A 27,822-nucleotide genomic window follows, 5' to 3' on the forward strand; every position below is an offset into this window, starting at 1 on the left:
ATGAATCCAAGTGTTTGGAGCAACGGTATGTATTCCTCCAGCAGCATTTGCCTCGACGGCTACCCTGCAGAGCACGTCTCCTCTTTTCAACTGGACCCCGAGCTGTTCAATTCAGAATTTCCAGGTGTTTCTGTGTCCTTACACAAAGACAGCGAGGACATAACAATGCCAGCGGAGAGTGCGTATTACAGCCGCGATGATGCTGGTTCAAGTTTGAGCTGTTCGAGCCGGCTGGAGCTCAGTCCATCGAGAGACAACACCGCTTTACATTTACCCACGGGCATGCACTCATCTCCTGCATCCAGTTCTTGTGGTCACCATGAGTGGAACTTAAACAGCGGCCATCAAGCAAAGCGTGCCAGAGTAGAACATATCATCAAAGGCATGACCAGCTCTCCTGGTATGCTCTGCACAGATGGGATGGCGAATCAGCACGAGGAGTCAGACGGCATGCAGGAAAGGATTCAAGATCGGGAGCTTGTGGATCGTGGATCTGGCTGTCAGACGACAAGAAAGCAGCTTGAGAGTCAGCATCAGCACCTCAGACAGCTCAGGACAAGTTTAAACCATGTGGGTGGAGTAACCGAGTACAGTAAATATCCCACCTGGAACAACTCTCCCGAAGCATCTCCAACATTTACAGATTCATACAGTGAGTTCCAGAGCAGCTCAAGCAGAAAATATCAAGGATGGAAGAAGGTGAAGCTGATGAACTACTTCCAGTCGAAGCCTGAGAGGATAAAGCTGATGGCAGATGTTTTGAAGCACGAACTGAGCAGAGCTGTCAGCTTGAGCGTTGACTCGATCTTTAGAAGCGTGCCACTTCTACAGACATCCACGAATGACGAGGGGAACGTAGAGACTGATATGTCTCTTCAGTCATCGGTTGGTGAAGACGAGACGCAAGAAGTCCCAGATGTTCAAACCGAAGCTCTGTCTCTGGTTGTGCAGAAGCCTCGGCTGGAAAGAGCCGACAAGTTCATCCTCCAGTCCAGAGCAAGAGCTCCCCATCGGCCCAAACCTCTGGTCCCCTACGGCCACGACTCTGCTCTGCATGAAGATCAGCCGCCAGAGAAGGATCACAACACTGGACATGCCCTCAGGTGCCCGCGAAAGGAATGCTCCGAGGTCAGTCGAGCAACGTTTGAGACGTTTGACACACGTTGGAACTCGATCAAAGTGAGATCGAAGGTGAACTCCAGATCCGTCAGAAGCCCACAGACTCACACTGTGTCGGTGGGTCCCACGCTGGTGGAAAGCCCGTCTCATGTCAAGCTTGAGTCCGATTGCCTGAGGAGGAACAACCTGTACATGCTGAATGTATCCTTTACAAGTTGTTATACTGATGTAGTCTAATAATTGATGTTCTTTATGTTTTCTTGTGGCTTTAAGAAGCAATCAATAGTAACAGAAAATATTTATTTCCTTATTGCAGCTGACTTTAAATAACTAACTCTTTCTTTGTTTATTTGAGGTCACAAACCTTGTCACCCCTCACAGCTATGTGCTATAAAATAAGTCTGCTCATCAACAAAAACATGTTTTTTAAAGAGGACAGCACCATACGTACTCCCTTTGATCTTCCAAACTTGCAGTAAATAGCAGTCTCTCATTGGGTTGAGCTGTAATAATGTCTTTGAGAACATGTATCCATCATCCTTATCAAAGAAAACTACTGTTTCTTATGTCTCGGCTGTGTGTTTTACCCTTAACACCGGTGCGTTTAGGAGGGTCTGAACACAAACCATCTGAAGAAAGCAAAGCACATGTTCTTCTACACCCGCTACCCGAGCTCTCTGGTACTGAAGATGTGTTTCTATGACGTGCAGGTGAGGAAATACTTGCAATATTCATCCACACATTTGTGTCTTTTTGATAGATAATATTTACAAAACACAAGTTAATATTACCTTAAAGAAATACAGATGTGTAGCAACTATAACAATCTTGGAAAAGTTGCTGTATTTTGCATTCAAGCAGACATGTTTCATGTCGTTTCTGAGAGAAAATCTTCTGTGGGTGTTTATGTGCGGCATGTTTTATGATCCCAAACCAGTTTATCTTTTCAAAATGCATCTTTGTCACCACAGAATAAAGAATCAGTTCCAGACAAGTGAATAGTTTTTGTTTTTTATTTGTTATTACAATCAAGCAATCAGATCAGGATTAAGAACTTTAACCCAAAATGTATAAACACGGCAACACAGAGATGTGCTAAAATAGTTTATTCATATTTTCTTTTCTTTATATCGTGAAACATGCTCAGCAGCTTCTCTCTCACACAAAGACACATTTATTACAATGCATCAAATTCCACGTTGACCATCTCACTTACCCGTCTCTCTGTCTCGTCCTCAGTTCACGCGCTGCATCACCTCTCAGCTCATCAAGTGGTTCAGTAACTTCAGGGAGTTCTACTACATCCAGATGGAGAAGTTCGCCCGGCACGCTCTCATAGGAGTGGCTAACGTGAGGAGTCTGACTGTGGGCAGAGAATCAGAACTTTTCAGAGCTCTCAACATGCACTACAACAAAACCAACGACTTCCAGGTAAACCGATGCTCCACTATAATTCTTACTGGTGATATCTTACTCACGTCGTACAGATTTGTTTTTTTTTGCTTTGGGAGCCTCCAGTGAGGTTATTTTATCGTCTCATTTTGATGTTCAGTCCAACACATAATTTACTTTTGTTAGATGTGTGTAGCGCTTTACATTTCTCAACAGTCTCAAAGCATAATTTTTGAATGTGTCGGATTCGCTGCATCTGCATATTTGTTACGGGTAAAGATTATAGTGGCTTTACAAGATTAATTCAATATAACGGTTCCTAATAATTTGCAGATTATATAATACACACATATGTAGAAAATGTGAATTGCTTCAGAAATGTTTTCTATTTATTGTAAGTACAGAGGTAAAAAAAACTGTACAGAGAAAGCAGCTCAGGGAACCATGAGCTTTATGATCAGATACAAATATTTAGTTCGAAGTGCGAAAAGGCTCCGAAAGTTTAAATAAATTGTCTGGTTGAGCCCCATTTAGATTATTTCACTTTCATCCAGTATGTAACAATAATGAACCCACATGAATATTAATATGAGGAAAAACAACCATAACTTCATGAAGCCAGTAACAGGTTATTAAGTCCCTGTTTGTGAACTACGCAGAATATAGTCAAAGTGTATTCATGCTGTAATAAACAGATTATGAGTCATTGATTTTCATTTTCTCCTTAATCTGGGAATTTATAACAGATAAACAGTTTCCCTGTTTATATACATTAACCAGCCTACATGTGTACTACTCCACAGAGTGACATATTTCATATTTAGTAATATAGCTTTAAAACTAATTCTACTAACTAGTTAAACTCCTATCCCATAATAACCCTGCAGTGAGAAGTGTGACTGAAGATGAGTTTCAGAAGAGGTAAAGGGAACTAACCACTTAATAAGATCTTTAAATGAGGATTTGCTGTAAAAATGATAATTAACATTTCTGAATTTCATAATTTATAAGAGTTTATACATCACGATTAACACAGCTGATTAACATGTGATAAGACTTGCAGACTATAATGCAAAACTCAGCCTATTAAGTAAAGAAGCATTCTGTGTTTTTAATATTTACAAATGTATGTGTGCTCCCCCCCCCCTTCATTTAAAAAGAAAAGCTAAATGCTTAGACTTTTAGTAAGGATTCACATGAACACAGCTTTAAATGTTTAAGCTGAGTTTCTGCAGGGAGCAGGTTACATTTAAGACCTTTTTAATACCACTCAAAATGCAATTTAATACCAGTTTACCGATCATACTGGCTAGTATGACGGAGAGCAGAGGGACATTATGGCCTACAAACATTTTGTATTATATAACTTTTTTTTCCTCAATAGTTCACAGAAGCATATAACTACAATTCGTGATGCTATAAATCATTTTAATTAAATTTAAATTGTTGGCAGATAAACGGTAAAAACATAAAAAATGAAGGAATAGCTTAACCAAATAAAAAAAAGTAACATTTAAATGTTTAATATTTTGTAAATTAAATACTTTTTTTCAAATCAAACAGTGCTTTGAAAATAGAAATTATGTGATTACACACAATCACAGATTCCAGGTAAAAAACAATTCAAAAGCAAAAGGCCAAAACACTAAGTTAGCTGTCAAACATTTGCTGCTAGGTTTAGTTTTCTTTCTCCTACTGAGTGACGGAGACACTGAACCTTCAAGTAAAGAGTTGTGGTTTCTTCTCATGAAACACAATTAATGATGTTAGCTGAGTAACTATGTAACGTCACGTCAAACTTTTTGTCTTGTTACAGTGTTATTTCCCTGTTTGGTCTCAAGTCAAACGGATTACACACATGAACACACCCAGCAGTGATGTCGAGTGTGAGAGCAGAAATCAAACATCCCTTTTAGATGAAATATATCACAACACAACAGACATAGTAGTGAAGATTCTGTAGTTCTTAGAAGTGGTGGCGCTAAAAACTAAAAGTTTGTCTTGAGTTAGAGAAAAGGCCTCAACAAACTGTAGCATATTTCCCTTCTAGATTCTAACAAAGTGAGCAAAGCTGAGCACATTGAATATCCAAAATAGAAAGGGTTCATCCTCTGGGGAGCACAGATTTGCACACAAGATGTCATGGTAAATTTACTTATTATATTTGTACATGTAGGCCTTTTGACCAAATAATGGTGAGGAAAGAGGTCAGTCTTTTATATGGAAGCATTTGGTGGACTAAATTAAAATGTAATCTCACAAAATCGTTTAAATGTGCATTAATTGGATTAATTAAAATTCAACAAAGCAATTTGCATTATGATGAGTAACTATGCTCATTTACTGACAATATTAATGTGAAAATGGAAAAGCCATTTGACAATTCATTTTCAAATGAACGCTTTATGAGAATTTGCAAAAAAGTAAAAATTTAAATGGAAACCTATTATCCATTTTAATTTCAATTGTGACCTAGATGATCTATGGGTAAATGCAAAATTAAATAAAATTGTATATGTTGCATTCAAATCTCATTATTGAACATTATTGAATTTTAACCCATTTAATAATTATGAGTGAGAAATGAAAATGTTAAGATACATTTTCATTAATCAATCAGTTTACTCCACCAAATGCTTCCATAAATGGCTTTAATACTAATTTAACATGCATTGCCTTAAATATATAAAGCTTTAAACAGCTTTTAAGAACTGACAATTACAGACGTATCCCAAACAGTCAACAATTAAATCAAGCTACCAGAGCTAAGAATATAATATCAGCCAATATTAACTCATTGCAGATATATTGCTACCAAGCTCTAGTTTTTAAGGGATTGAGGACATTTTTAAATTCATAAACAGGGATATTTTCAGAATTTTCATTCGTCATGAAAATTATGAACGATTTTAGATTTTCTTTTCTAAAAGTGAGCATAACTGTTCCAAACCACACCGATGCAGTGTCTCCTCGTGGAATTAAGGTCGTTGACAATAAACTGAATTTTGAGATTGATTTTTAACTTTGCAACATAATACTGCTTACCAGCTCCAGTGTCGTTATTCAACAATGTTACAGTTCCAACATACATTTGTGAAGGTATTCAGGAATATGAAAAACACTGAAAAGTAAAAAAAAAAAGCAGTCAGGAGTCCCTGATGTGTGTTGATTCAACTGGTTTAATATTATCCTCAATCAACAGTCGTGCCTTTGCCATGTTTCACCTCGTTACTTACCTTGATTTTCCACGCCTGACTCTAAATACGTGAAAACAGTTTGTGTGTAAAAGGCCGTAACGTTTTTAATCTTCTGTGGATTCACAGGTCCCTGATAGATTCTTGGAGGTTGCAGAGATTACATTGAGAGAATTTTACGTTGCCGTTTCAATGGGAAAGGATTGTGATCCATCTTGGAAGAAAGCAATCTACAAAGTGATCTGTAAACTGGACAGTGACGTACCAGCTGAATTCAAAAGTCATCCCTCTGGATGAGAACCAACCAGACGACATCATGTGCCACAGTGGTCACTGCCACAATGTGGATTTACTCGTGCCTTGAATAGCAAACTATTTGGTTTCTAATGAAGCACCGGACATGTTGTAAAATAGAATAGTGACGAGCATGCCCGCACATATCCAATCTCCACACATATTGCATTTGACAGTTTATCAAATGCTTTACTGGCTTGTTGCAGCATGAGGTCGTTTGACAGCATTTGTATTTTTGCTATATTAACCATATTATATAGCAATAACACAGTTTGTATTGTACCGATTGTGCAACTATTTAATCTGTGATGATCTTCAAGTGCAACACATTCTGTTTATTAAGCAGCAAAAAAAAGGTCCACACCACCAGGAGAAGAAAAAATAATTTAATATTCAGCAGAGCTCATATGTATGTACAGGACAAAATGAAAATTACAAGTATGTTAAAATGACAGTAAATGATGATTCTCATCCGCTCCTTACAAACTGCTGGTAAGATAGCAGCGTTTTTGTCTCACTTCCATACTCACCATGAAGATGCAGCATCCACTTTCTAAAGGGTTCACTGTGGCTGGCTGTCCACGGGCAAATCAAACGTCTTCTTCAGTGGATCTGTGTGTTCGGTCACAACTGAGGATCCTCGTCTTCAGTAACAGCGTTAGAAATCCATATGAAAATTCTCATGAGTTAAAATTCTGGAGGATTTACTTCACGAGTGCAAAAATTTGTGAATGTAAAATGTATCTTAAAAACTGAATACATCGGCTTCCATATTGACCACATAGCGATATGAAGTGTGCACAACTCAACAGCAATAGAATATAACTACACCTCTGTGTGATGTTTTCTTTTCAATTAACTGGCTGTGAGAACAGAAGTCAAACAGGCAGGTCTGTACATATTAAGTGTGCCAATGTATTGAGAAAGTATTGAGCTAGGCTGTTGGATAAGATATTTTGTATGTGAGATAGACAAAACAATAAAAGCAATGAATGTGCCTTGTTCTTCCTCACTTAAATACATATTATGGTTATTTGTGAGCTTTGATAATGTGCATTAGTGGTGATCACAGGTAGTAATAATCAGCTGAATGTGTTACAGGTAACATGTGTATATCTCGTCTTTGAATGTAAACGTGTGTTAAAACAATGGCAAAAACTCAAATGAGACATAAAAATAAAATACTATTCTGGTCATGGAAAGCCACTGTGGGCTGACTTTACTTGGTTGTTGACAACCTTAAATTAATATTAAATTATACTTAAAAGGTTAAAAACACAGAGTGAGGTGGTTTTCAGTCCTACAATCATGCACTCACGTTACACTTCATTTTCAAGCCACAAGTTGAGGTGAAATTGGCAGCTGTCTGTGCAATTACCTCATAGTATATATTTTTAAATGAGTTAAACAAATAAAAAACTAAGACAAGGAGAGAATGGCACATACACCACCATCATGAGACCGGGAGGCAACTCACAGAGGTGTAAAACTTTCAAGGGTGCGATAGATTTGCACTGAAATTTGCACAGATGTAGGGAATATGTTCAACCAACCATTTATTCTTACTTCTACTCTCCTAATTTATTACAGCCAGTCTTGAATAATGTCACAGGGGGCTAAACAAGTGATGTCAGGTGGATGTCAATAGTTATTCACAAGCCCCAATGATTCATTTACAGCACATTCTGCTTCAAAAACTCTTCGACCCTCTTGTTCATCAAGCTAATGAAAGAAACACTCCCCCAGGTTGGTGATTTTGTGAATGTTTTATTGTGTTTTTTTCAAGTATACATGGATCAAAAAAACATTACTACAGGTAAACGGTACATAAAGCATGAAGAGTATAAAACAGCAAGAATCATGGCTGAATACGGAATACATGACCAGAAGAAGCTCAGAGTTACAATCTACAAATTGATCGCGAATAACCAGAGTTCCTGTTTTAAAAAAAACAAAAAAACTATACTGCATCTTTATCAATGAAATAACTAAGATTTTGATAACCATTGGTGGTATGGATGAGTCTCTTGTTTCACCACAAGTAAGCTTCAGTGTTTTCACATTCTGGAAACCTGCAGAAAGAAAAAGAGATCATTGATGATTTGGCCAAAGATAGATTTGTTTGTGATCAAGTATAACTTTTATGTGTTTAACTTATGTGATAACTAGGAAAATACATTCCTAATAAACTTAAGTTTTGTAAATTCAGTTACATTCAGGCATTGTGGTAACACATTATGCAGAAAAAGTTACAACTGTATTCGTATCAATATAAAAGGCATTACAGCTGTAAAACATACATGCTCGCACACTCAGTGAGGTTTCTCACTTGGCATTTTTTCACTATTTATTGCGATTAAGCTAAGAAATGTAAAGACAAGCCTTTTTGAAGAAATAGCTTGCTGAAAGAAAGGTGAGATAAGACTGTTCCATTCACTTCCATTAAAGAAACTATAAAGTACATATTCAATACAGGACATGTAATAAGAAAAGGCCTTAAACATGTCATCAAGTCATTCAATTTGTATTTTCAAAACACCGATATGACGACTTCTTACTTTCAACAGATATCGGTAACGTCTACAGCCATCCTAACAACATTATACAAAAGGAGTAACATACTGTACATACCTTTCAATGAAGGGAGAAAAGGGGGATACGATTATCTTCTTAGAAATACTTGGTACGGTTGAGAGCTCTTTGTGCCAGCTGTCCGCTCTCATCCGTTATTCTCTCCCAGTCCGTTTGACCCACCACAAAGCCGATAGCGCGCTTTCGATCGGCTTCCTTCTGCTCCTCGAGATCAGCCCAACGGACCTTGACAAAGCAACCGCGGTTTTGTGTTATGACCAGGAAGTGGATGACAGGGCATCATTTAACATAAATCTGTTACATTATTTAACATCATAAAAACAACCTGGACTAGATGGATCTTTACAATTCATATTTTGCCTCATTGGCAAACTAATTAATGTTAAGATGACCAAAGCAACAGCTGTGCAGCAGAGGATATTTACCCTTTTCTTTCCTGGTTCTGACATGCGCGTGGCATAGTCGTCTGGCAGCTGTAGGTAGTCCTCCATGTGCTCCATGTCTTCCCGTTTCCTCTTCCCACTGCTCCCCAGACCGTCCAACTTGTCTGTATAAATGGAAGATCACTGTAGTGATCAGTTCTCCTCACCCATGAACACTTTAACTCCATCATCCGAACATCAATTTCTTCACGAAAGGCCAGCAAGTCAATCAGCATCATATGATTTAGCAAATGTCTTCCTCTACATTCACATAACAATAACAAAGTGCAATCACATCAACACTATACTACTTTTCCTCCTCATTTGACTGGCTTGGGATTTGTAGAAATTATAACCATGTTTACATGTATATGCATGTTTTGTTTTCTATATGCAGAACTAGTGCTGGGCGGTATGACCAAAAATTTGTATCACGGTATTTTTGAAGATTCTGGCGGTTTCGCTGTATTTTTTTTCCTTGACTGGGTTTTTATATAGGTTTATAGTGGCTTACTCTACTGTCAGAAGTACATAGAATATAAAAACATGTTAATGTCATCATGTATAAAGGCGTCGCTTACTACAGGGTGTCCTCATTTGTTCGTATATTGTTGCAGTTAGGCTGAAGTATTTTCGCCCCGGTAAGACGTACCTTGAATCCAGTGTTTTAATGATTGCTCTGAACACGTCTTTCTCGACTGTCTGTAGCGGGACCATGTCCTTGCATAGGTGGATCGTGGACTCTTAGTATTCCAACTCATGTTTTCTGCTGAGGTGATGGAGTAAGTTGCTCCTGTTACCACCAGCGGCAACAACAGTGGCTCGATACACTTTGCAATATATAGTCTTTTGGATGTCGGACTTTTTAAAACCAAAACACTTCCAAACAGCGGAGACTGTTGTGTCGTAGTGTTTTGTCCTGTTATTAATTGTTGTTATAAAGTTATGACCATGATTAGGGGTCCCTCTCAATACACTTAAGGCAACTAGCTCCGACTGCAGTGCCCTTAGCGGCGAACAATATATTTTGCTGCCCGTTGAAGAGTGACAGCAGTTGTTTCGGCTATGACGATGTGTGAAAAATTTATATCATACGGGAAATTAAAACCGGTATATACCGCCCAGCACAATGCATAACCTCTTTTCATTCTCTTTGTACATTTACCCGTACAGAAAAGTTTTCTTCAGAGGAAAACAAAAGTGGGCTTCAAATTGAAGCATCTGTCAATCATTACATTCATAGTTTAGTTTGTTGTCATGCTGTGTGCACAGATACACAGATATGCACACATATAAGACACCATAACCATGAATCCAACCAATATCATCAGCCTTTTTACTACTTAAAATGAAGACTAACAAAGGGGAATACCTACCAAGTTTCGCCTCGGACGTGTCCATCTCCCATTTGCTTTTTGGAATGTAGCCCTATATTTTATAAAGAAACACTACAATGGTTAAACATTTGGGTGACACAGGGAGAGGGAGAGAGAAAACAGGGTGGCTGAAAAGAGAGCAGACTGGTTTATCAGAAGTGGAAAGACAACAGGAACTACTCAAGGATGAGACTGGGTGAGGACTTATCGGATTAAGACATAATGCAACAGTAGCATGCAAATATTGACATCTGGCAAGTTGAGAGAAACTACTGTGTTGAGACTAAGCCTTTGTTCTTGGCTACATGCAACAAAAAAGAAAGAAAGAAAGAATGGATAATAGGTGTGCTCTGCTTTGGAGAACACAAAGTGCTTTCCTTTATAAAACGATCATCAAGCAAACCTCTCTGCTCTCAGAAGATAAAAAAGCAAAACAAGCACTTCAGTCTCTCGTCGTGTAGTTTGTCTGTGTAAGCTAATGATCAAACAACAACACGCCTATGTACGAGTTTGCAGTGCTGCTGCACAAACTTTGACATGAATATTAGTGTTATTAAACATGTAAATGTTCCTGTTTTTTTAACATAGCATCACTTCTCCCCTAACCAATCCTCACCTGTCAAATCATACTGATGCTATTTAGCTGGCTAGCACTAGCCAATTCCTAAGTAAAGACACCCCCCCTGTATTCTTTTGACCCTTTAAAGACCTAATTGAAGCTGAAAAGTGAAATTTGAGAGGTAATATTGTCAGCCACAAACATTATGTATTTTTTTTTTTTTTTTAAAGGAACTTACAATATATTCAAAATAAGTGCAATTAAACCTTGCAGGATAATTTGTTAATCTTGGAGGAAGAGCAACACAACGGTCAACATCATGAGCAGCGTGTAAGCGTCTGGTACTGTACATCACCTAAAGAGAGGACATCGTTTCACTCCAGCTGAGATGATGTTATTTTAACGTGCTTAACAATGACACCCTGCCAAAACCATTACCCAGAGCTATATGACAGATAAACAGCCCTCTGCAACATGTTGTGAAATACAATTATTACAGTTGCATCAGTGGCACATCTGTCAAAATGTTATGATTGAATAACAAGTTTACTGGTTTCATTGGTCCAATAACAATACATTCAAGTTCTCTCTTTGTTTAAATTTGTTTAGATTTTTCATTGCCACAGCTTTTTGTCCAGTTTTCCTCTTTCTGAAAAGAACACTGAATCTAAAAATCTATTCACAGGACAAGAGTTTTTGGTAAGGGTTTCTGATCTCCACATTAGATATGTATTCTATAATAAATTTATTTTAATGCATTTATTTGTTTTTATATTTGTGACATTTGTTTTTGTGCCATGTTATTTTATGATTTGGGTTTCTCAGGATGTAATTTACATCAGTGTGAATGTGTATTTTTGTACCCTTTTTAAATTTGGTTTAAAACTTTTTGTGATTAGACCTCTGCTCAGGTTTAAGATGGGCGAAGCTTTAGTAGGACGTCAACGCCCACTCAGTCCTGACAGAAGTCTGATTAAGCACAGGAAGGGAAAACTCACTGTGCTTGATTAGACGGGTGGATATTTGGTGGGTAGGAGCTTTAAGAAGTCAGTCATTTTATTTGGCATATTTAAGGTGCTTATTATAATTGGCACAATATCGAAAGTGGGGCTGCACGGTGGTGTAGTGGCTAGCACTGTCACCTCACAGCAAGAGGGGCCCGGGTTCGATCCCCAATGGTCCTTCTGTGTGGAGTTTGCACGTTGGCAGCGTGAGTTCACTCCGGGTTCTCCGGCTTCCTCCCACAGTCCAAAGACATGTAGCTTAGGTTATTTGGAGACTCAGAATTGCCCATAGGTGTGTGAATGTTTGTCTGGGTGTACCCTGCCTTCGCCTGGGATCGGCGCCAGTGCCCCGCGACCCTCAATGGGATAAGCGGTTTGGATGATGGAATGGAATATTGAAAGTGTGTAAAATCAGTTTGTATACATAGGATGACAAACAAACAAGTTCAGGCGCTCTGGATTCCAGAGTTTAACGTACAAACCGAAGGTTGAAAGCTGATAAGAAGGTCAATGGTCTGTTCAGGTTATTCTGGTCTATTCAGTAATATATCATACACATAGATGACAAATGGTCTCTCGACAGACTTTTTACTTTCAGGATGAATATCTGTGGACACACTGAGTAGCACCACATCACCGTTGGATGTAGTCGCAGGTGCAACAAACAAGATCTGACCACATCCAACTGTGATGTGAGGTAAATTAAAATAGCTCAAATGTAGTGTATATTAAAAAGGTTCTATGTGTAACTTATAACATGTATTCATTGTTTTGTGTTTATTGCCAATAAACTAACGTAACAAAAAAACCTTCCCCGACTTTCTTGCTTGCCTATGACAGCCTGTGGAGTGACTTCAATGTAAGTGTTGCTTCATAACATTAGCAAACAAAGTATTTTGCAAACAGCAAGCTAGCCAATTTAACAGCCAGGCCGGCCCCGGGAGTGTGGATGAATTAACTGACGTTATCTACTCAAGACTGTATTTTTGCTACATTAGCTAGCTAGAAATTTGTCCGCGTTAGCAAACAACCTAATGTTAGCTAACATTAGCCAGCTAAAACCACACTATCACAATATATTTCATATGAGTGGACTCTGTTGTGGTGGGTATAAATAAAATATAGGAACATTATTTAAAATAACATAAATTTTATTGTTATTAATTTTCTTGCATTTCATAAAAATGCAGGTCATTCAATTGGGTTTTCGCCGATGCTCATGCATACAGTGTGAGCAACAGGATGCTGACTGTTGTTCACTGATCGATCACCGGTGTCATTAATAACAATCTATTGATGTTTTGAAAGTTACACACAGAACGGTGGAATGGTGGTGCTAAAGCAAGGTTAGATGTGCAGCACAGAAAGACTATTTAAAATGTACAATAATAATCTGATTTACTAATTGAGTGTTACGCAGCTGGTCTGCAGTAATGTAACAACTGCCTCACTGATGGTTTAATAAACAATTCACTGTGTTCTGAACAGGCAAGTTAAAAACTAACAATAAAAAATTGCAGTTTGGAGCATAAAACAACAAAAGATATCACAATATTAAGTCCAGCACTGAATGATGGTAAATGTGGGCCATTGCTACCACTCTGCATCCAGCAACATCCAGAGAGCTCGCTTTCCACTCAGCTGGTCGGAGCTCGAAGCGCATAGAAATAGGTTAAATCCTTTAACTGTGGGCGCCATTCTTTTTCTACACAGTGTAGCAAAACAATAGGTTAAAAAAAAAAAGTATAATCCTATATAGATTAAGGCTACTACCTTGTTAAAATTCACAAAACCCTGACCCCCGCATCACTACAGCCCTCTCTGCTCCGACGGTTACAGAATGTGGATGAACATATGATTCAGTGCCTTTTTATTGGGCATCCACCCTGCAGTAATGCACGTATTGTTGAAAAATAGTTGGGCAGACAGCTGGCAGCACAGAGTAAAATGAGAGCGTATCTGTAGACAAATAAAAAAAAAACACTTCTGGCAGACTCCGGTCTAGACACGCATGGGCCAGACATGATGGAATCTCACATCTTTTTAACGTGTTGCAATATAGGGGGAATATTTGCGGAAACAGTCCATACCTAGAGAAACCAAACATATTGGGGACTCCCCTTGTGCTAAAGGACACAGATAGCCCCATTAGGTGTGTTTTATGCCACTGGATAAAGTTGTTCTGGAGATGTCAGTGAAGCTTTCAAATGTAACCTATACTTTCTTGTTGTGACTGAAATGAGCCGTATTTTATATGATTTGATCTAAATGTTGTCTTTCTGCAAACCAAGAACATTGCTTTTGTATTTACACATTTGTATAATTGTGGAGAAGTCCACTGGGGGACTGGGTTTACAAAAAGTACAGATAGAGAGATACTTAAAATGAAGCTTCAGGACTATTTGTTATCAGTCTGATGTCTGTAACTTTTTATACAATTTAAAACAAGCCATCAACACTGACCATTTTTTATGATAAATAATGTATACTTTTCTTGACTTTTGTTAACGGACCACCAGACCTCTGCCTTGTGTGTTGCGTCCACTGCTCACTGCTGTAACATTTTAAATTAAACATTTTTTAAATTCATAGGCCCTAGAAACAATACCCTCCCCCCCTGGAGTTTAATGGATATTTCTTCGACCATTGTCACTATTTTAAATTTTGTGCAAAACCCAATTTCATCTGTAAATTCAATAAATGAAGGACCATCCACAAAGAGGGTTTTCACAGTTAAATCAGCGATGATGACGATGTAGCAATTGCAGTATCATTATATCATATATCAAAGAATAACCAACATGTCTCTAAAACATCAGACATTTTCAACTTTGTTGTGGTCATTGACCATACCTACATTTTGTTCTACAACTAATTCTATCTCAAACTTCACAGTGGACTTTTACAAACATTTTGTTTACACAAACTACAGTCATGTAAAGGTCAATTGTGAAATCTGTTTTTTGGTTTTGTAAATAATAAGGCATATCATAAACAGTCCGTGCAGAGCTTGAGCATGTGATCTCTCACCAGTGGATATCGTGCTAGTGCTGTACCATGCTAACAGATGGTGCTTCACGGCACTGCTTGAACCTTAATGGGATGAATCTCTTGATTTTCATATTTCTTCTGCTTCTAGTTCTTTGTCTCCACCAACACCAATGAAAAGTCTGTCTCTTTAACTGCTAAATTCTCCGCTATGTTCACTAGCCAGTCGTCAACTGTGTGTGATGTTTGCTGCTGAGCAGGTAGCACACAGTGGGTTATGAGAACAGTGAGAGTGAACAGAAACAGTAAAGCTGCAGGCTGATCACTACAAGGGACTCCACATCTTTTTGCATTGACATGTGATACATTATTATATAATTGATAATCGCTGCTTCAAGGTAAAGCAGATTTGTTGTTAGGCCTTTTTATTATTAGGCAACTGTGCTATTGAGGCCAGTTGCATATTGTTTCTGCAGATCATTTTATCTTCCTAATGAAATCACTAAAATGGGCACAACTAAATTAACTTTTGCCCCGCGGTCCAGTTTGGTCCCAAGCTTTGTGTACTCCATGTGGAGACAATCCCCCTGAAGGTGATACCGTAGGAAACATTTAAATTGTGAAACTTTCAAAATGTGTTTCTTCAGCTTTAAAGATTTCATCAAAATGTCGACACAAGAAAAGAATCTTTCACTGAAACCTGGTGGGTATTAGAAAGTCCATCACTCTGATTTTATCAACACCAATGTAAAATTGTAACTTTTTTAAAAGTTTGTTAAAATTTCACCGGAGTAGTTGTACAACATCTTTAGAGCTGGATAGATAATCACATTATCTGCTTTAAAAATGTTTTAAAATCTGAACCCCAAAACAATCTGATTATAAACGTGTCTGTAAACATTTTCCTTTATGTCAAAGGCAATATTTACCTCATCTTTTTAAAATTAATTTGGCATATGATTAAATAGAATTCATGTTTTCTTTAAAATCACAGAATATAGAAAAATTTGGTATTTTCATAATTAAAATTAATTAGAAATGTATTATCCACGAGTATGTTTCGCACATGATTTAATAAACATTGTATTTTTTCAACTGGATTTTGGGATTTAAATTAAATTAATGTCTTTTAATAAAAAATAAAAAAGTTTTGTCTTTCCTTGAATGGAAATCAAAACTCGGCAGAACGGTCCAGAGTCATCCACAATGACGGAGGATAACGTTTTGGAACACTTTGCTTGATGGTGGTACTTTAACAAGAATATTCATTTTTAAACGTCCAACTTTTTTGTAAAACTCTTGAAGTGAAGAAGAAAATTGAACTTCTGAACAACGAAATCTACTAAACTAAAATTGACCAGGAGGCCTTGAAACTGCTAATAGACTATTGCACCAATCGTTTCATTTCAGGACGGATTCACTACAGTGTTTTAACTTTCTCCATCTCTCTCCCTTATATTTTTTTATAATTTCTCTGTTCTGCTCTGGCCTTCCTCGTGAATCTGAAATTCACTACATAAATCAAATTACTAGATAGGCCTTATGTGGAAGATGGAAATACAAATAAGTGGAAATGATTGTGGAAGCTATGTGGCTATAAATTGAAGCTTTTCGTGTCCTACCAGATCACCCTCTTCTTCCTCCTCTCTCTTCAGCTCCTTGGGCTCGTCATCAGGATTGAAGTCTTCCATTTCAACCTAAAAACACAAGCACACGTTAGTTCAGCTCAGTTACTGAAAAAAGGACTATACTATTATAAGAACCGTCAAGTCTTGAAGACCTCACCTCCTCTATAGCAGCATCCTGAAGCAGGGACCGGACATCCAAGCGCACCATATGACGTGGTGAAGGCTCCCAGTTGTTGGACATCTGTGGACAGAATGCTCCATTAAGAAGTGTATTTTATATCTATGAGCTTTAGTCGACACTCCTCTTATTACAAATGTATCTGAGACAGTAGGTACATATTACAGACCTTCAATATATCCTTAAGAGTGCGCTCATGGACATTTCTCTTCGCACATGTCTGAGTGTCTGCAGTGATTTCAGCAAGATACACCTTGAAATAAGAAAAAACAAACCTCTTTAGCCACAAGGCCGATAGGAACAAAAACAGGGTTTTTTTCGGAGACATTCATAAACACAACTCACCTCAAAGCCTTTTGTTTTGGCTGCGCTCCAGAATTGATCAAAATGTTTAACCCTGTCATTAATAGTGTCTAAAATGATGAAGGGGAAAAAGCCGTCATCCAGAGTTTTCTTAAATGTTTTAAGCATGCTGTTCCGGTAGGTATCTTCCATCTCTGGCTCATACTCGTACTCAAGAACCTGCGACACAGATTTTTGTATTACATCGTTTATAATGTTCACAATAATAATTGTAATACATCTGCCAGATACTGCTGAATTTGATTTCCAACAGCACTACTTTAGCACTCACCTTGTTTTTGACCCGTCTCCCCGTGTCTGGATCTTTTTGTACTTTCTCAACCTCCGTCATGAAATAATCGTCCAAAACAAGAACTCTCGGAGGTGCACCGCCACAATCGACTTCCTTATCCTTAATAACATCAACAAAATTAAAAAGCGACGTTTTTATGTTTCAATTTGATTTATTCCAAAAGCCAATATTTGTCAAGTCAAAAAAGGACATCTAAACAGGCTCTATGAGTATACATTATAATTACACGATGATTTGCTGGTAGGACACCACTCACCCGTATGAGCTTTGCAACATGACTTTTTCCGCTTCCTGGAAGACCTCTCATTATGATGACAATCTGTTAAAATGCATCACATTTATGAGCACTTAATATTATACAACTAAAAAAAGTGATAGTTACATTAAGAAACATTGCAGTAGTAATAAGTACCCTTTCAGGACGAGATGATCTGCCAGGTGGTTTGAGGATATCGTCAATATTCTTGATTTCTGGCTTCCTCTCGACTCGTGGGGGTGGCTGAGGTGGAGGTGGGAGGGGTGGTGCAGCGGGAGGCCCTCGGTCTTCTGGATAACTTCTTCTTTCTACTGTATGATATTCATTGCAATTCAAACATTTCTCTAAATGGCATTATTTCTTTCCCCATTGTAGATTTACTTAAAAGTAATTGGGAAATCAACTTGTGATTTAAGTGTGACGTGAAATTCTACCAAACACAGCTGAAGTACGCGAGTACACGTCTGTTAACAGATGTGGGATTGAACATACCGTAAGGTGAGGAGCTATGGCCGTAACGCTCAGGCCCACTGCGATCGAGTCCGGTGCGCTCGTATGGAGGTCTATCATAGCCAGGCCTCCCATAATGTTCATCTCGATCGCGACTGTCACTTCTCTCCCTCTCTCGAAGATCCCGCTCTCTGTCCCTGTACGCCGAGCGTGAAGGAGGTGCCAGTGGAGATCTACACAGAGGAGGAGCATTGTCAAGATTTGCTTTGTCGACAGAATTCTTTGATTCAAACTGGCACACACTGACGACTAATCACAAAGTATTGACACAATGTGATATTGTACCTTTCTTCAACCATGGACTGTGTGCTTGAACCAAAAACAGACAAATAGAAAACAATATTACATATGTACGGAGGCAGCGTGCTTCCCTACAGTTAGGAAAAAAGGGGGTCAGAGCTACTGAGGAAACACCATACCTGTCATCTCTATCTCGTGAGAGATATCGCTCCCTCTCATATCGGTCTCTTTCATATTCAGGTGGCAGCTTTTCTCTGTATGATTCCCTCTCTCGGCTGTACTCCCGGCGGTCCATATAAGGATCTGATCGTCTTTCAAAATATGGGTCTCTGCTGTAAGGATCTCTGGGACCAAGAGGTTCTAGGACAATGAAAGAGTTCACAAATGAATAGTTAGAAAATTGCAAAAAGCAAGTTCTGTTTGAGTAGTGAAAGCTAAGCTTTACAATACTGAGACTCACCTTTTTCATAGCCCCTGTCTGATGGTATTGGGTCAGGCCTCAACACAATTCTCTCACCATAAGACATCCGCTCAACAGTGGCTCCGGGCTCTGAAACATTGATTGTTAATGTCACCAACAAGGTCCTGAAACTTAACCTGTTTTATCTGTTAAAATTATCAAATGTGTTCATCTTTGCTGCACATACCATGCCCATGCCCGTAATCCACAGTCTTTGGAATCATTGAAGGTTTGGGAAGAGATTGCTGGTAATCTGTGGCAGCAGGCTTTGTATCCCAAGACACAGGGTTGGTTACAGCCGTCTGTGCTGCTGCAGTCATGCCCTAAGGATGACAGATTAAATATATTGATTAACAGTTACATACAAAATGGCAAATATAATTGAAAAAAATTAATTTGCAAAAATGTATGAAAAAATGAAATTTGTAAAAGTCTCCCTAGTGTCCTCTAACATAACAAGCAATATTATTGTGCAATGCACTCTCATCAACTGTGCTTAAATAGTGTTCGTAAATATTACCTTGAGAACGTTCCTGACGTCTGGTGGGATCTCCAAACCAAGAAGACCAGCAGGAAGCTCAGACAGGATGTCAGTTGGTACAGGCGGAGGTTCGGTACCCGGTGTCTTCCCCTCCTGCAACTCCCTGTAGACCCAAAAGAACGGAAGTTGAGTTCACCTAAATTTCCCCCAAAATCCATTTGACCATAAAGTAAAGGAGGTAATATGCTAGCAAAATAGCAAAGCTGCAACTAAAATAAAACAGCCTTCTGCTTCAATCACGGTGTGCAAAGGCAGGCAGGCCGGCCAAGCATAACAACAACTTTTGAATGATTTGAATGCCACAAATAATATTCCATTCACCTCCACCGTTTTTGTGTGGTGGCAGAAATCTCAGCGGTGGATACAAAGAAATGTAACAGGAGTAAAGCGGAAAATTAACTGGTTTCCGTTAAAATTTCAATTGTTGTTCGTTATGTTGACAATACACGTCCTGGCAATAAATGGTGTTGTCTCAGCTAACCAGGAAGATGGTGGACGCGGCCCCGGGGAGACCACTGGCCATCAGTCCATTGTTCAGCAAATCTTCTGTCACCAGTGTAGCATTAAAGCATGGCGGAATTAGCAAGCTAGCCAGCTATTTAGCGATAAAGCGTTTTAATTCCACCATGCTATAATGCTACATTGGTTACAGATAATGAGTTGAACAAAGTTGTCACTCATCTGTGCTCTTCTACGCTGTGACAAGAGTATGTAGATGAAGCAGCAAGTTGTTCAATTTGACTCATTTACTCTGGCTCTCTACACTCCGTATGGTTACTACTCCACCGCTGGTTTTAAGTGTTTCTGTAAAACCTCACCTCAATGAGTCCACGACTTGCCATAAATCGATTTTTTTTATATGGAATTAAGCCTGCTACAGAGACGCAATGGCAAACATAAAAATGGACACGGCCCTTACCATCCTGCTACGTTAATATAAATGGGAATGTCAGTTCTACTCCTATTCTATTTCTATGGGTGGATATTTCCACCCCTGAGCAATTACTTACAACACTGCACTCTGCATGGCTAGATTCCACTATACAGAAGTCAGAATGTGTGAACCTAAAATAATGATGCATTAATCAAGGGTTAATTACCTTATAAGTTTAAGCTCCTGAGCAGCTTTCAAGATGATCTCATGCTGACGTTGGGAGAGTGCAAGTACATTCGCCCCACCTGCTCCTTGTGAATCAACTGAGCTCTCTGGCAAGTTTGTGACAGCTGAAGCAGGAGATAAAGGTGGACGTATATCCAAAGGAGGCTCTTCATAGCGACCTCTGCGAACCTCATAGTCAGTGGGATACCCTCTCTCTGGTGGTGGAGGAAGTCTTGAAGGCCTATCCCATTCTGAAGGTGCTGCGGGTGGTGGGTATGACGGTTCTTCCTGCCGGTACGGTGGCTCGGCCCCATACTCCCGAATTCTAAGTTCTCCTCTTCCCCGATCATGTTCACCATGAGGATATGGCTTACCTCTTTCTCTTTCCTCTGGCCAATGGCCATCTCTGTAAGGCTGTGATGGTGGCATGCGAGGGGGATAGTCCCTCTCAGGAGGAGCACGGTCTCCGTCCCATTCGGACTCATAGTACTTGGCGTCATTCCCACTGTCATCAGGGCGATAGTCCTGTGGTGGCCGCCAGTGATGACCATGTTCCCCATGACCATAATCCTCAACAAAAGCCTCATTAGGTCTCTCTTCATATTCCTCATGTGTTGGACCTGGCCGCCACATGCCTCTTGCCATCCCTCGACCCATAGGTCTCCTCCTCATTCCTCCCGAATCGATCATCTCATGTGGAGGCATAGGAGGGCCTCTGCCATGTGGCGGTTGCCACCCTAACTCATTCCCTTCATTGTACGATGGCTCCTCCATAGGATCCATCGTTTCGTGAGGTAGTGGTGGCCCACGATGCCTGCCTCTTCCTACGTCAGAATGCATCGGATGGCTATGAGGATCATGTCCATGGTGCATTGGATCCATTTCGTTATCATCAATGTCCATTCCATGGCCTAATTGTTCATGATCCATTGGCCCATGTGCTGGATGAGTGGGGTGTCCTCGTCCTTGGTGCATAAAACCAGGATGACCACGTGGGGGACGACCCCGGCCAGGTGGAAACGGGGGTCTCATGCCTCTCATTGGAGGTCTCATTTCTCCCCAGTAAGGATCCCCTTCCTCTGAGTACTCTGCTGACTCAGGTTCTTCCCAGTGCCTGTCCATTGGTCCTCCTCTGCCCATAGGAGGCCCCCCTCTGCCCATAGGAGGTCCCCCTCTGCCCATAGGAGGTCCCCCTCTGCCCATAGGCGGTCCCCCTCTGCCCATAGGTGGCCCTCCTCTGCCCATAGGAGGTCCTCCTCTGCCCATAGGCGGCCCCCCTCTACCCATAGGCAGCCCCCCTCTACCCATATGAGGCCCCCCTCTACCCATATGAGGTCCTCCTCTACCCATAGGCGGTCCCCCTCTGCCCATAGGCGGGCCTCCTCTGCCCATAGGTGGGCCTCCTCTGCCCATGGGGGGTCCTCCTCTGCCCATGGGGGGTCCTCCTAATGGCTCTTCATAATACTCTTCCTCTGTTGAGAAGTGATGTCCGCCTGGCATCCACATTTCTTCAGGGGGTTCCTCTAATTCCTCACCGTCACACTGCTCGTATGAAGAATCTTGCCACTGATATTCTTCCTGCTCTTCAGGTACCTCCACATTCTCTTCAGGTGGCATGTAGTTATAAGACATTTCTCCCATACCCTCCCCAAGTGGTACAGTATTCGATCCCCTGAAGTCTCCAGGTCCCCTCTGCCCACGTCCTCGTCCATGCACTTGAACAGGTACTGGGGGCTGACCACGTCCCCTCCCTGGGGGAAGCCTTGGAGGATCTGGTCTTGACTGCATATGGCCAGATGCTTGCGGCTCCTTTTGGATTCCAGGGGGCTTTGGAACCAGTGGGGGTTTGTTGTTTGTTATTGGTCCATCTGGTTTGAGAGGACTTTGTGCACTACTAGAAGGAGTAGTTACAGAAGGGATGGTGTTTCCAGGTTTGAGATTTTTGTCATTGTTAGAAGCATTATTGTCATCTAATTCCTGACGGTTTTGTTTTGTTTTTTGAGGAATGGGGTCATTTTGGACAAAAAAGCCCTCTGTTCCAAGCAAGTTATCATCTGTCAAATCCTCAGCATTAGCATTATCAGCTGGTTTTGATTCAACTTTTTCTTTTTCGGACTGAGGCGGTCCAGCTGACTTTCCAGAAGTCTTGGAATCCATACTGGCAGGTTGTTTAGTAGCTGGTTGGGCCTTAGGTTGGGAACCTTGTTGTTGTTTCTGCTGAGGTACAGGTGGGCGTTCAAAAAGAGTTGGGGGGCCAGGGAGCCTTGGGGTCTGCTCAAACCTAGGCTGCTGTCCAAATCGAGGTTGGTCAAATCTGGGGGGACCATCAAAACGCTGCCGTGGTTGGTCAAACCTGGGGGGACCATCAAAGTGCTGCCGTGGTTGGTCAAATCTGGGGGGACCATCAAAGCGATGCCGTGGTTGGTCAAATCTGGGGGGACCATCAAAGCGCTGCCGTGGTTGGTCAAATCTGGGGGGACCATCAAAGCGCTGCCGTGGTTGGTCAAATCTGGGGGGACCATCAAAGCGCTGCTGTGGTTGATTGAACCTTGGGGGAGCGTCAAAGCGCTGTTGTGGTTGGTCAAATCTTGGAGGACCATCAAAACCTTGCTGTGGCCGGTCAAATCTTGGAGGACCATCAAAACTTTGCTGTGGCTGGTCAAATCTAGGGTTGCTTCCGCTGGGACCAACAGGACTAGAGAAATTGTAAAAAAAACAAAAAAACATTATTATTAAGAACATTATTAACAAGAAAGATTTCTATTAGCGTCCCAGTGACAGGCTATCAATATAAAACAATACATATTAATTGTAAACATGAGGTACTGTAATAACCAACCTAAATTAAAATACTCAACCAATTTTATGAAACATTTTCCATTTGATATTTTCTTTTAATTTCATTAAGCTACTACAAGGAACTTTTATTTTGTGTTCAATTTGGTAGTCCATGTGGACAAAGGCTGTAGTGTTACCGAGTACCAGATACCCTTTAGGAAACCTCCAATTTTACTGCAGCAGGGTCTGACAGTCTGCCCTGTGCAGTCCAGGTTCTCCAGCAGGCCTAGCGATACGGCCTGGGCCTTCAGCAGTGTGGTGTTGGTGTGGGCTTCCAGTGGGGAATTGCAAAGCAGTGAGACAAAGCTCTGCTCCTGGCTGGAGGTGGAGCCACCGCTGCTGCTGGGTATCAAAGCTCCCCACCTCCTGCCAGAGCTTCAACTGCTGGTCGAAGGCGGCCCTGCTGGAGTCTGAGTTAAAGGAGTTTCTGGTGAACCTACGTAACCTGTAAATCGTTTTGTCTAATTTCGTGGGGTATTGTACCCAATGACAGGCATAAAGAATAAGTATAACTACTCAAAAGTTCCTTGGAGTAACTTTAAATAAAACCCCAATCCCAGTGGTAAACACCCTACTGACCGTGGACCTCTGACACTGTTGATGCTTGGTGGCTGAATGGTGGGGGGAGCTGGGGGTCTGACTCCTATGCTAGAAGGGACCGCTCCTCTCACTGGGGGTCCAGCAGGTGATTCTGAATGTGTCCCAAAGCCAGCGGACCGTGGACCTTGAGCGTTGGGTCCAACACCAAGTGGGGAATGCTGCATAGCCGGCTTTGCTGGCTGCTGCTGCTGCATTTGCATGTCTTGTCCAGGGTACTGGCCAAATTGTCCCATCATACCACTACTGAACTGGCTTGAGGCAAATGGCACCATGGCAGTGAGAGTGGCCACCCTTTCTTGAAGGTGGGCATTGGTGGCGTTCATCTGCTCCTGCCACTGCTTCCATTGGCGCTCATAGTCCTGCAATTGGTCTTTGTGGGGATAGGTCTTGAACTGCTCATACCACAGGACGAAAGAGTGATCCCAGTCTTGGAATAGAGGGGTGAACTGCTGCTGTTGCATTTCATAGTGCCTCAGCTGCATTTCAGCAGACATTGACTACAAAAAAAGGACATTTGGTTTTAGTTATTAGGTTAATTATTATACAGGTACATGTAGAACAAAGAAATCACTAAGACATGAAAAAGTATTGGCCTCCAAGCTGCTGCCGGGGTTGCAGATCAGAGTAGTTGCAGCTAAAACTCACTCTAATGTCCTCTTTTGGTTCCAGTAAACATACTATGCTTTTCACCTTTCATTTTATAAACCGATCATCTTAGAAATAAAAAAGTAGCTGTCAAAGCAACTACCATTTACCTACCTGAAGGCTTGCAGGTTGCTGAATCAGCTGTTGGTATTTTTCCAGGATCTGCTGAAGCTTTTCGTGTTGTTGCATGAGAGCCTGGTATTGTAAGCCTGCTCTCTGTTGCTGCACCTTTTGCCACTGCGCTGCTGCAGCCTGTAACTGCTGTAGGCGGGCTGCCTCCTCTGGGTCTTGTGGGACCTCAGGCTTTAAACATAAACGAGATTGGAGCAAGCCATTTCTTTAAAAACTCAAAGAATATTTTTGACATAACTGGGGGTAGGTTGTACACAACTATTTAATGTAAATGGCTACATTTGATAGAGTAAACATATGTATACAAGTGCATTATTTTCACGTCTGTAACTTACACTGTCAATTACAATGAATGTGCATGTGAATGTACTATGAATTTCACACATTAATGACATGGCAGTTAGCTCAGAAATTTGGGTTAATTATCTATAGACCTGATGGTCGTGGAACTTATTGTGTCCGTATATTTAGGTGACTTTTCTTAAATGTTTACACTTTACAAACTATGTTTGGATGCAGCAATAATCTTCTATGTCTGGTACATAGTTCAACTGGATTTGGTACATTCTTAAAGGCTGTTAAATACAGTACCTACAAAAGCATAAACAAATAACAATTATTTTTTAAAAGTAATAAATGTTTAAACTAATCTATATTATTATTGTAATGTCAATTAATTCATTGCACAAAAAAATGTAATCCTGGTATTAGGTTACTGTAAATTCTAAACTTAAATTCAATTTAAAAGAGTATTTTTCCCCAATCTAGGCTTCCTGAATGGATCAAAAGCACAGGAATGGATCTGGTGCTTTTGTTGACGTTCCTTCATGACTCAGTACCAGGAGAGATACATCCATGATAAATCAGATAAATCAATAAAGATGTGAATCATCTATCTTTTCAGTTTTACATGGACATTAAAGAATAGATTTAATAGAATACGTTGAGAGTAATGGATATTTTGTCACAACAGTTTAACGGAAACAATGCACCCCTAGTCCACAACTAAATAGCCCAACTAATCACACGACAGTGTTAACCGATTGTGTTGACATTGCGTTTAAACAGTTAACAAGACTGATTCATTTTAAAATACCAAAAATTACAACAAAATTACAATCGCTCACCACAAGAATCACAGCCCAATGCAGAATATTTGTCACAAGCCTGCATCACAGCCTTTGTGTACACTCTTCTTCCTTGTCAAAACCTGGCACCTACATTACCCACAATGCAATTTGACCACCAACAGTTGGGAAATCTGGGTGTGCTATGCGAGTAGCGGCTAAGGTAGCCTCGGGCTGCTAGCCTCAAGCAGAGATGAGGAGCGGACGACACAGGTCTGGTAAACTTACAAGCAACGCTGGTTCATTTGATAGAGGGGGACTAATATTTTCATTAATCAAGGAGATCGATAACCAATATTCGGAACAGAAATACAGTTGGTTGAGTAAAATACTCCCAGACTGCACTTTTAGACCTTTTTAGTGCATCCATCAAGAAAGAGAGAGAGAGGAAAAGAGGGAACAGGGGACGTTGCCAGCGGAAACACTGTGTGTCCACACCTCTGTAACATAGTGGTAGTGCTTACCCCTGCCTCGTCAGGTGGTGGAGGTGGTGCTGGGGGCTCCTCTTTTGGAGGGGGTGGAGGAGGTGCGCCTTTTTGTGGTTCTGATGGAGGAGGAGGAACCACTTTTGGTGGTGGTGGCGGCAAAGGGCCGTCACCCTCATTCTTATTCTGTTTGGCTTTCTCTTGCTTCAACCTTTGTAGATTTTGAAGATGTTGTTTGTACCATCGTTGCTGTTGCTCCTGTGTGAAACAAGAACAAGAACATCTGTCAGACGAAGCACACGAGGAACCGTGTTCTCACTTTCACGATGCAAGTGTTTGGGGAATTTTGCTTTCCTTGTATTACCTTCCCATTCCTAGCTCAATGTGACACGATAATAGGATTACAGTTAAAAATGTTAATTTATGTCAGTGGCATTTATTTTAAACTAAACCGTGACTCTCAAAAGATGTCTTGTGGAATCCAAGAACGTCCACATTCTTTTCACCCAACCAAAGTCATTAAATTACTTAAATATATTATTATCTGCTCTTTGATTTTGAAACCATCTGCTGGTAGTCTTTGATCAGAAAGACCAAAATGTGTCCAAAATCCAATCAATATTCATATAGTAAATACATAACAGCTGACTACCACAGAGCACACAACAGATACAATACCTGCAAAAGTGAGGAATTGTCTTCTTCTTTAGTGTTGGCCTCTTGGGCTTTGGGAGCACTTGTGTTCTCTGGTGGTTTGGATGACGGGGGCTCTGGAGGAGGAGGAACAGATTGGGAATCGTTGGGGTGCGGTTGCGTTGGAGGGGGAGGAGGCTGTGGGTGACCCGGCTGAGGTGCAGGTGGACCTCTGGTCGGTTGAGAAGGATTCTCGTCTTTTTGAAAGTACGACTGAGCCGCAGCACCGCTGTCTGCATGTCCTGCTCCTTCTGAATGCCATGTTGATCCCGGATATCCACCCGACTGTCCTCCACCTCCACCACCGCCGCCGCCACCACCCCCACCACCGTACGCATTCGCACTCGCACTACTGCCGTGGTGCAACACAGACTGGAGCTGTTTCTGGTGCAGCATCTGCAGCTGCTCCATCTGCTGTCGGTGTTGCTCCTGCAGACTGGAGAACATCGAGCCTCCTCCGGATGGGGCGTCGAAGCCGCCGAACCCAGGTGCCGGTCCGGCGTGTCCGCCACTAGGAGGCGGCCTGTGGGGCCCAGCTCCAGCTCCTCCAAAGTTTTGCGACTGGGGTGCCCCATAATTCCCCCAGGAAGGATACATTGTTTTTAAAAAAAGCGAGGCTGTGTCCACGGCCTTTGTGCTTACATACAGCCGGGCCTGAGTAGCTAGCAGCTAACAGCTAACGTTAACCTACCTCGTATATAACCGATAGCTAACGTTACATTTTCATTTCCCAACGGTGCCAGGCCGCATGTAACAAAGAGTATAAACACCAACTCTGCAGCAGGAAACGGTTATCCGTCAGATAAAGAAACGTGCACGTCTAGTGTTGTGAAAATAAGCTACAAAAACGTTTCG

General features: G+C 40.9%; 2 protein-coding genes across 4 annotated transcripts; one reads left to right on the plus strand and one right to left on the minus strand.

The window, feature by feature from the left end:
• Window positions 1-6,002, plus strand: LOC306711531 (prospero homeobox protein 2-like; the record flags this gene model as incomplete). Its single annotated transcript, XM_079180507.1, has 4 exons — window positions 1-1,320; window positions 1,728-1,829; window positions 2,359-2,550; window positions 5,835-6,002. 4 exons carry the CDS (start codon window positions 1-3, stop codon window positions 6,000-6,002), a joined length of 1,782 nt encoding a protein of 593 aa, XP_079036633.1.
• On the minus strand, window positions 2,221-27,822 carry ylpm1 (YLP motif containing 1). 3 transcript variants are annotated; one of them, XM_079180504.1, is made up of 22 exons: window positions 26,953-27,822; window positions 26,314-26,532; window positions 24,705-24,893; window positions 23,925-24,442; window positions 20,509-23,202; window positions 19,388-19,511; window positions 19,055-19,190; window positions 18,868-18,957; window positions 18,587-18,767; window positions 18,453-18,476; window positions 18,150-18,340; window positions 17,814-17,968; window positions 17,658-17,720; window positions 17,381-17,500; window positions 17,092-17,268; window positions 16,916-16,999; window positions 16,726-16,809; window positions 16,563-16,637; window positions 10,390-10,441; window positions 9,017-9,138; window positions 8,631-8,816; window positions 6,802-8,071 (listed from the first exon to the last, which is right to left on the minus strand). In XM_079180504.1, exons 1-21 carry the CDS (start codon window positions 27,562-27,564, stop codon window positions 8,670-8,672), a joined length of 6,057 nt encoding a protein of 2,018 aa, XP_079036630.1. In that variant the 5' UTR covers window positions 27,565-27,822; the 3' UTR covers window positions 6,802-8,071; window positions 8,631-8,669. The 3 variants fall into 3 exon arrangements, with proteins under 3 accessions (XP_079036632.1, XP_079036630.1, XP_079036631.1); XM_079180505.1 differs by lacking the exon at window positions 18,453-18,476; XM_079180506.1 differs by lacking the exons at window positions 6,802-8,071; window positions 8,631-8,816; window positions 9,017-9,138; window positions 10,390-10,441 and adding an exon at window positions 2,221-2,482.

The sequence above is a fragment of the Pholis gunnellus genome (genome assembly GCF_910591455.1).
Source record: "Pholis gunnellus genome assembly, chromosome: 19".
Classification (NCBI taxonomy): domain Eukaryota; kingdom Metazoa; phylum Chordata; class Actinopteri; order Perciformes; family Pholidae; genus Pholis; species Pholis gunnellus.

Coding starts and splice junctions, on each gene's coding strand:
- ylpm1 (XM_079180504.1), bottom strand. CDS start 27,564: ATGTATCCTTCCTGGGGGAATTATGGGGCACCCCAGTCGCAAAACTTT. Junction 19,512..20,508: donor CAGGAGCTTAAACTTATAAG/GTAATTAACCCT, acceptor TTGGGTCTACAG/GGAGTTGCAGGAGGGGAAGA. Junction 17,501..17,657: donor ATGTTGCAAAGCTCATACGG/GTGAGTGGTGTC, acceptor GATGTTATTAAG/GATAAGGAAGTCGATTGTGG.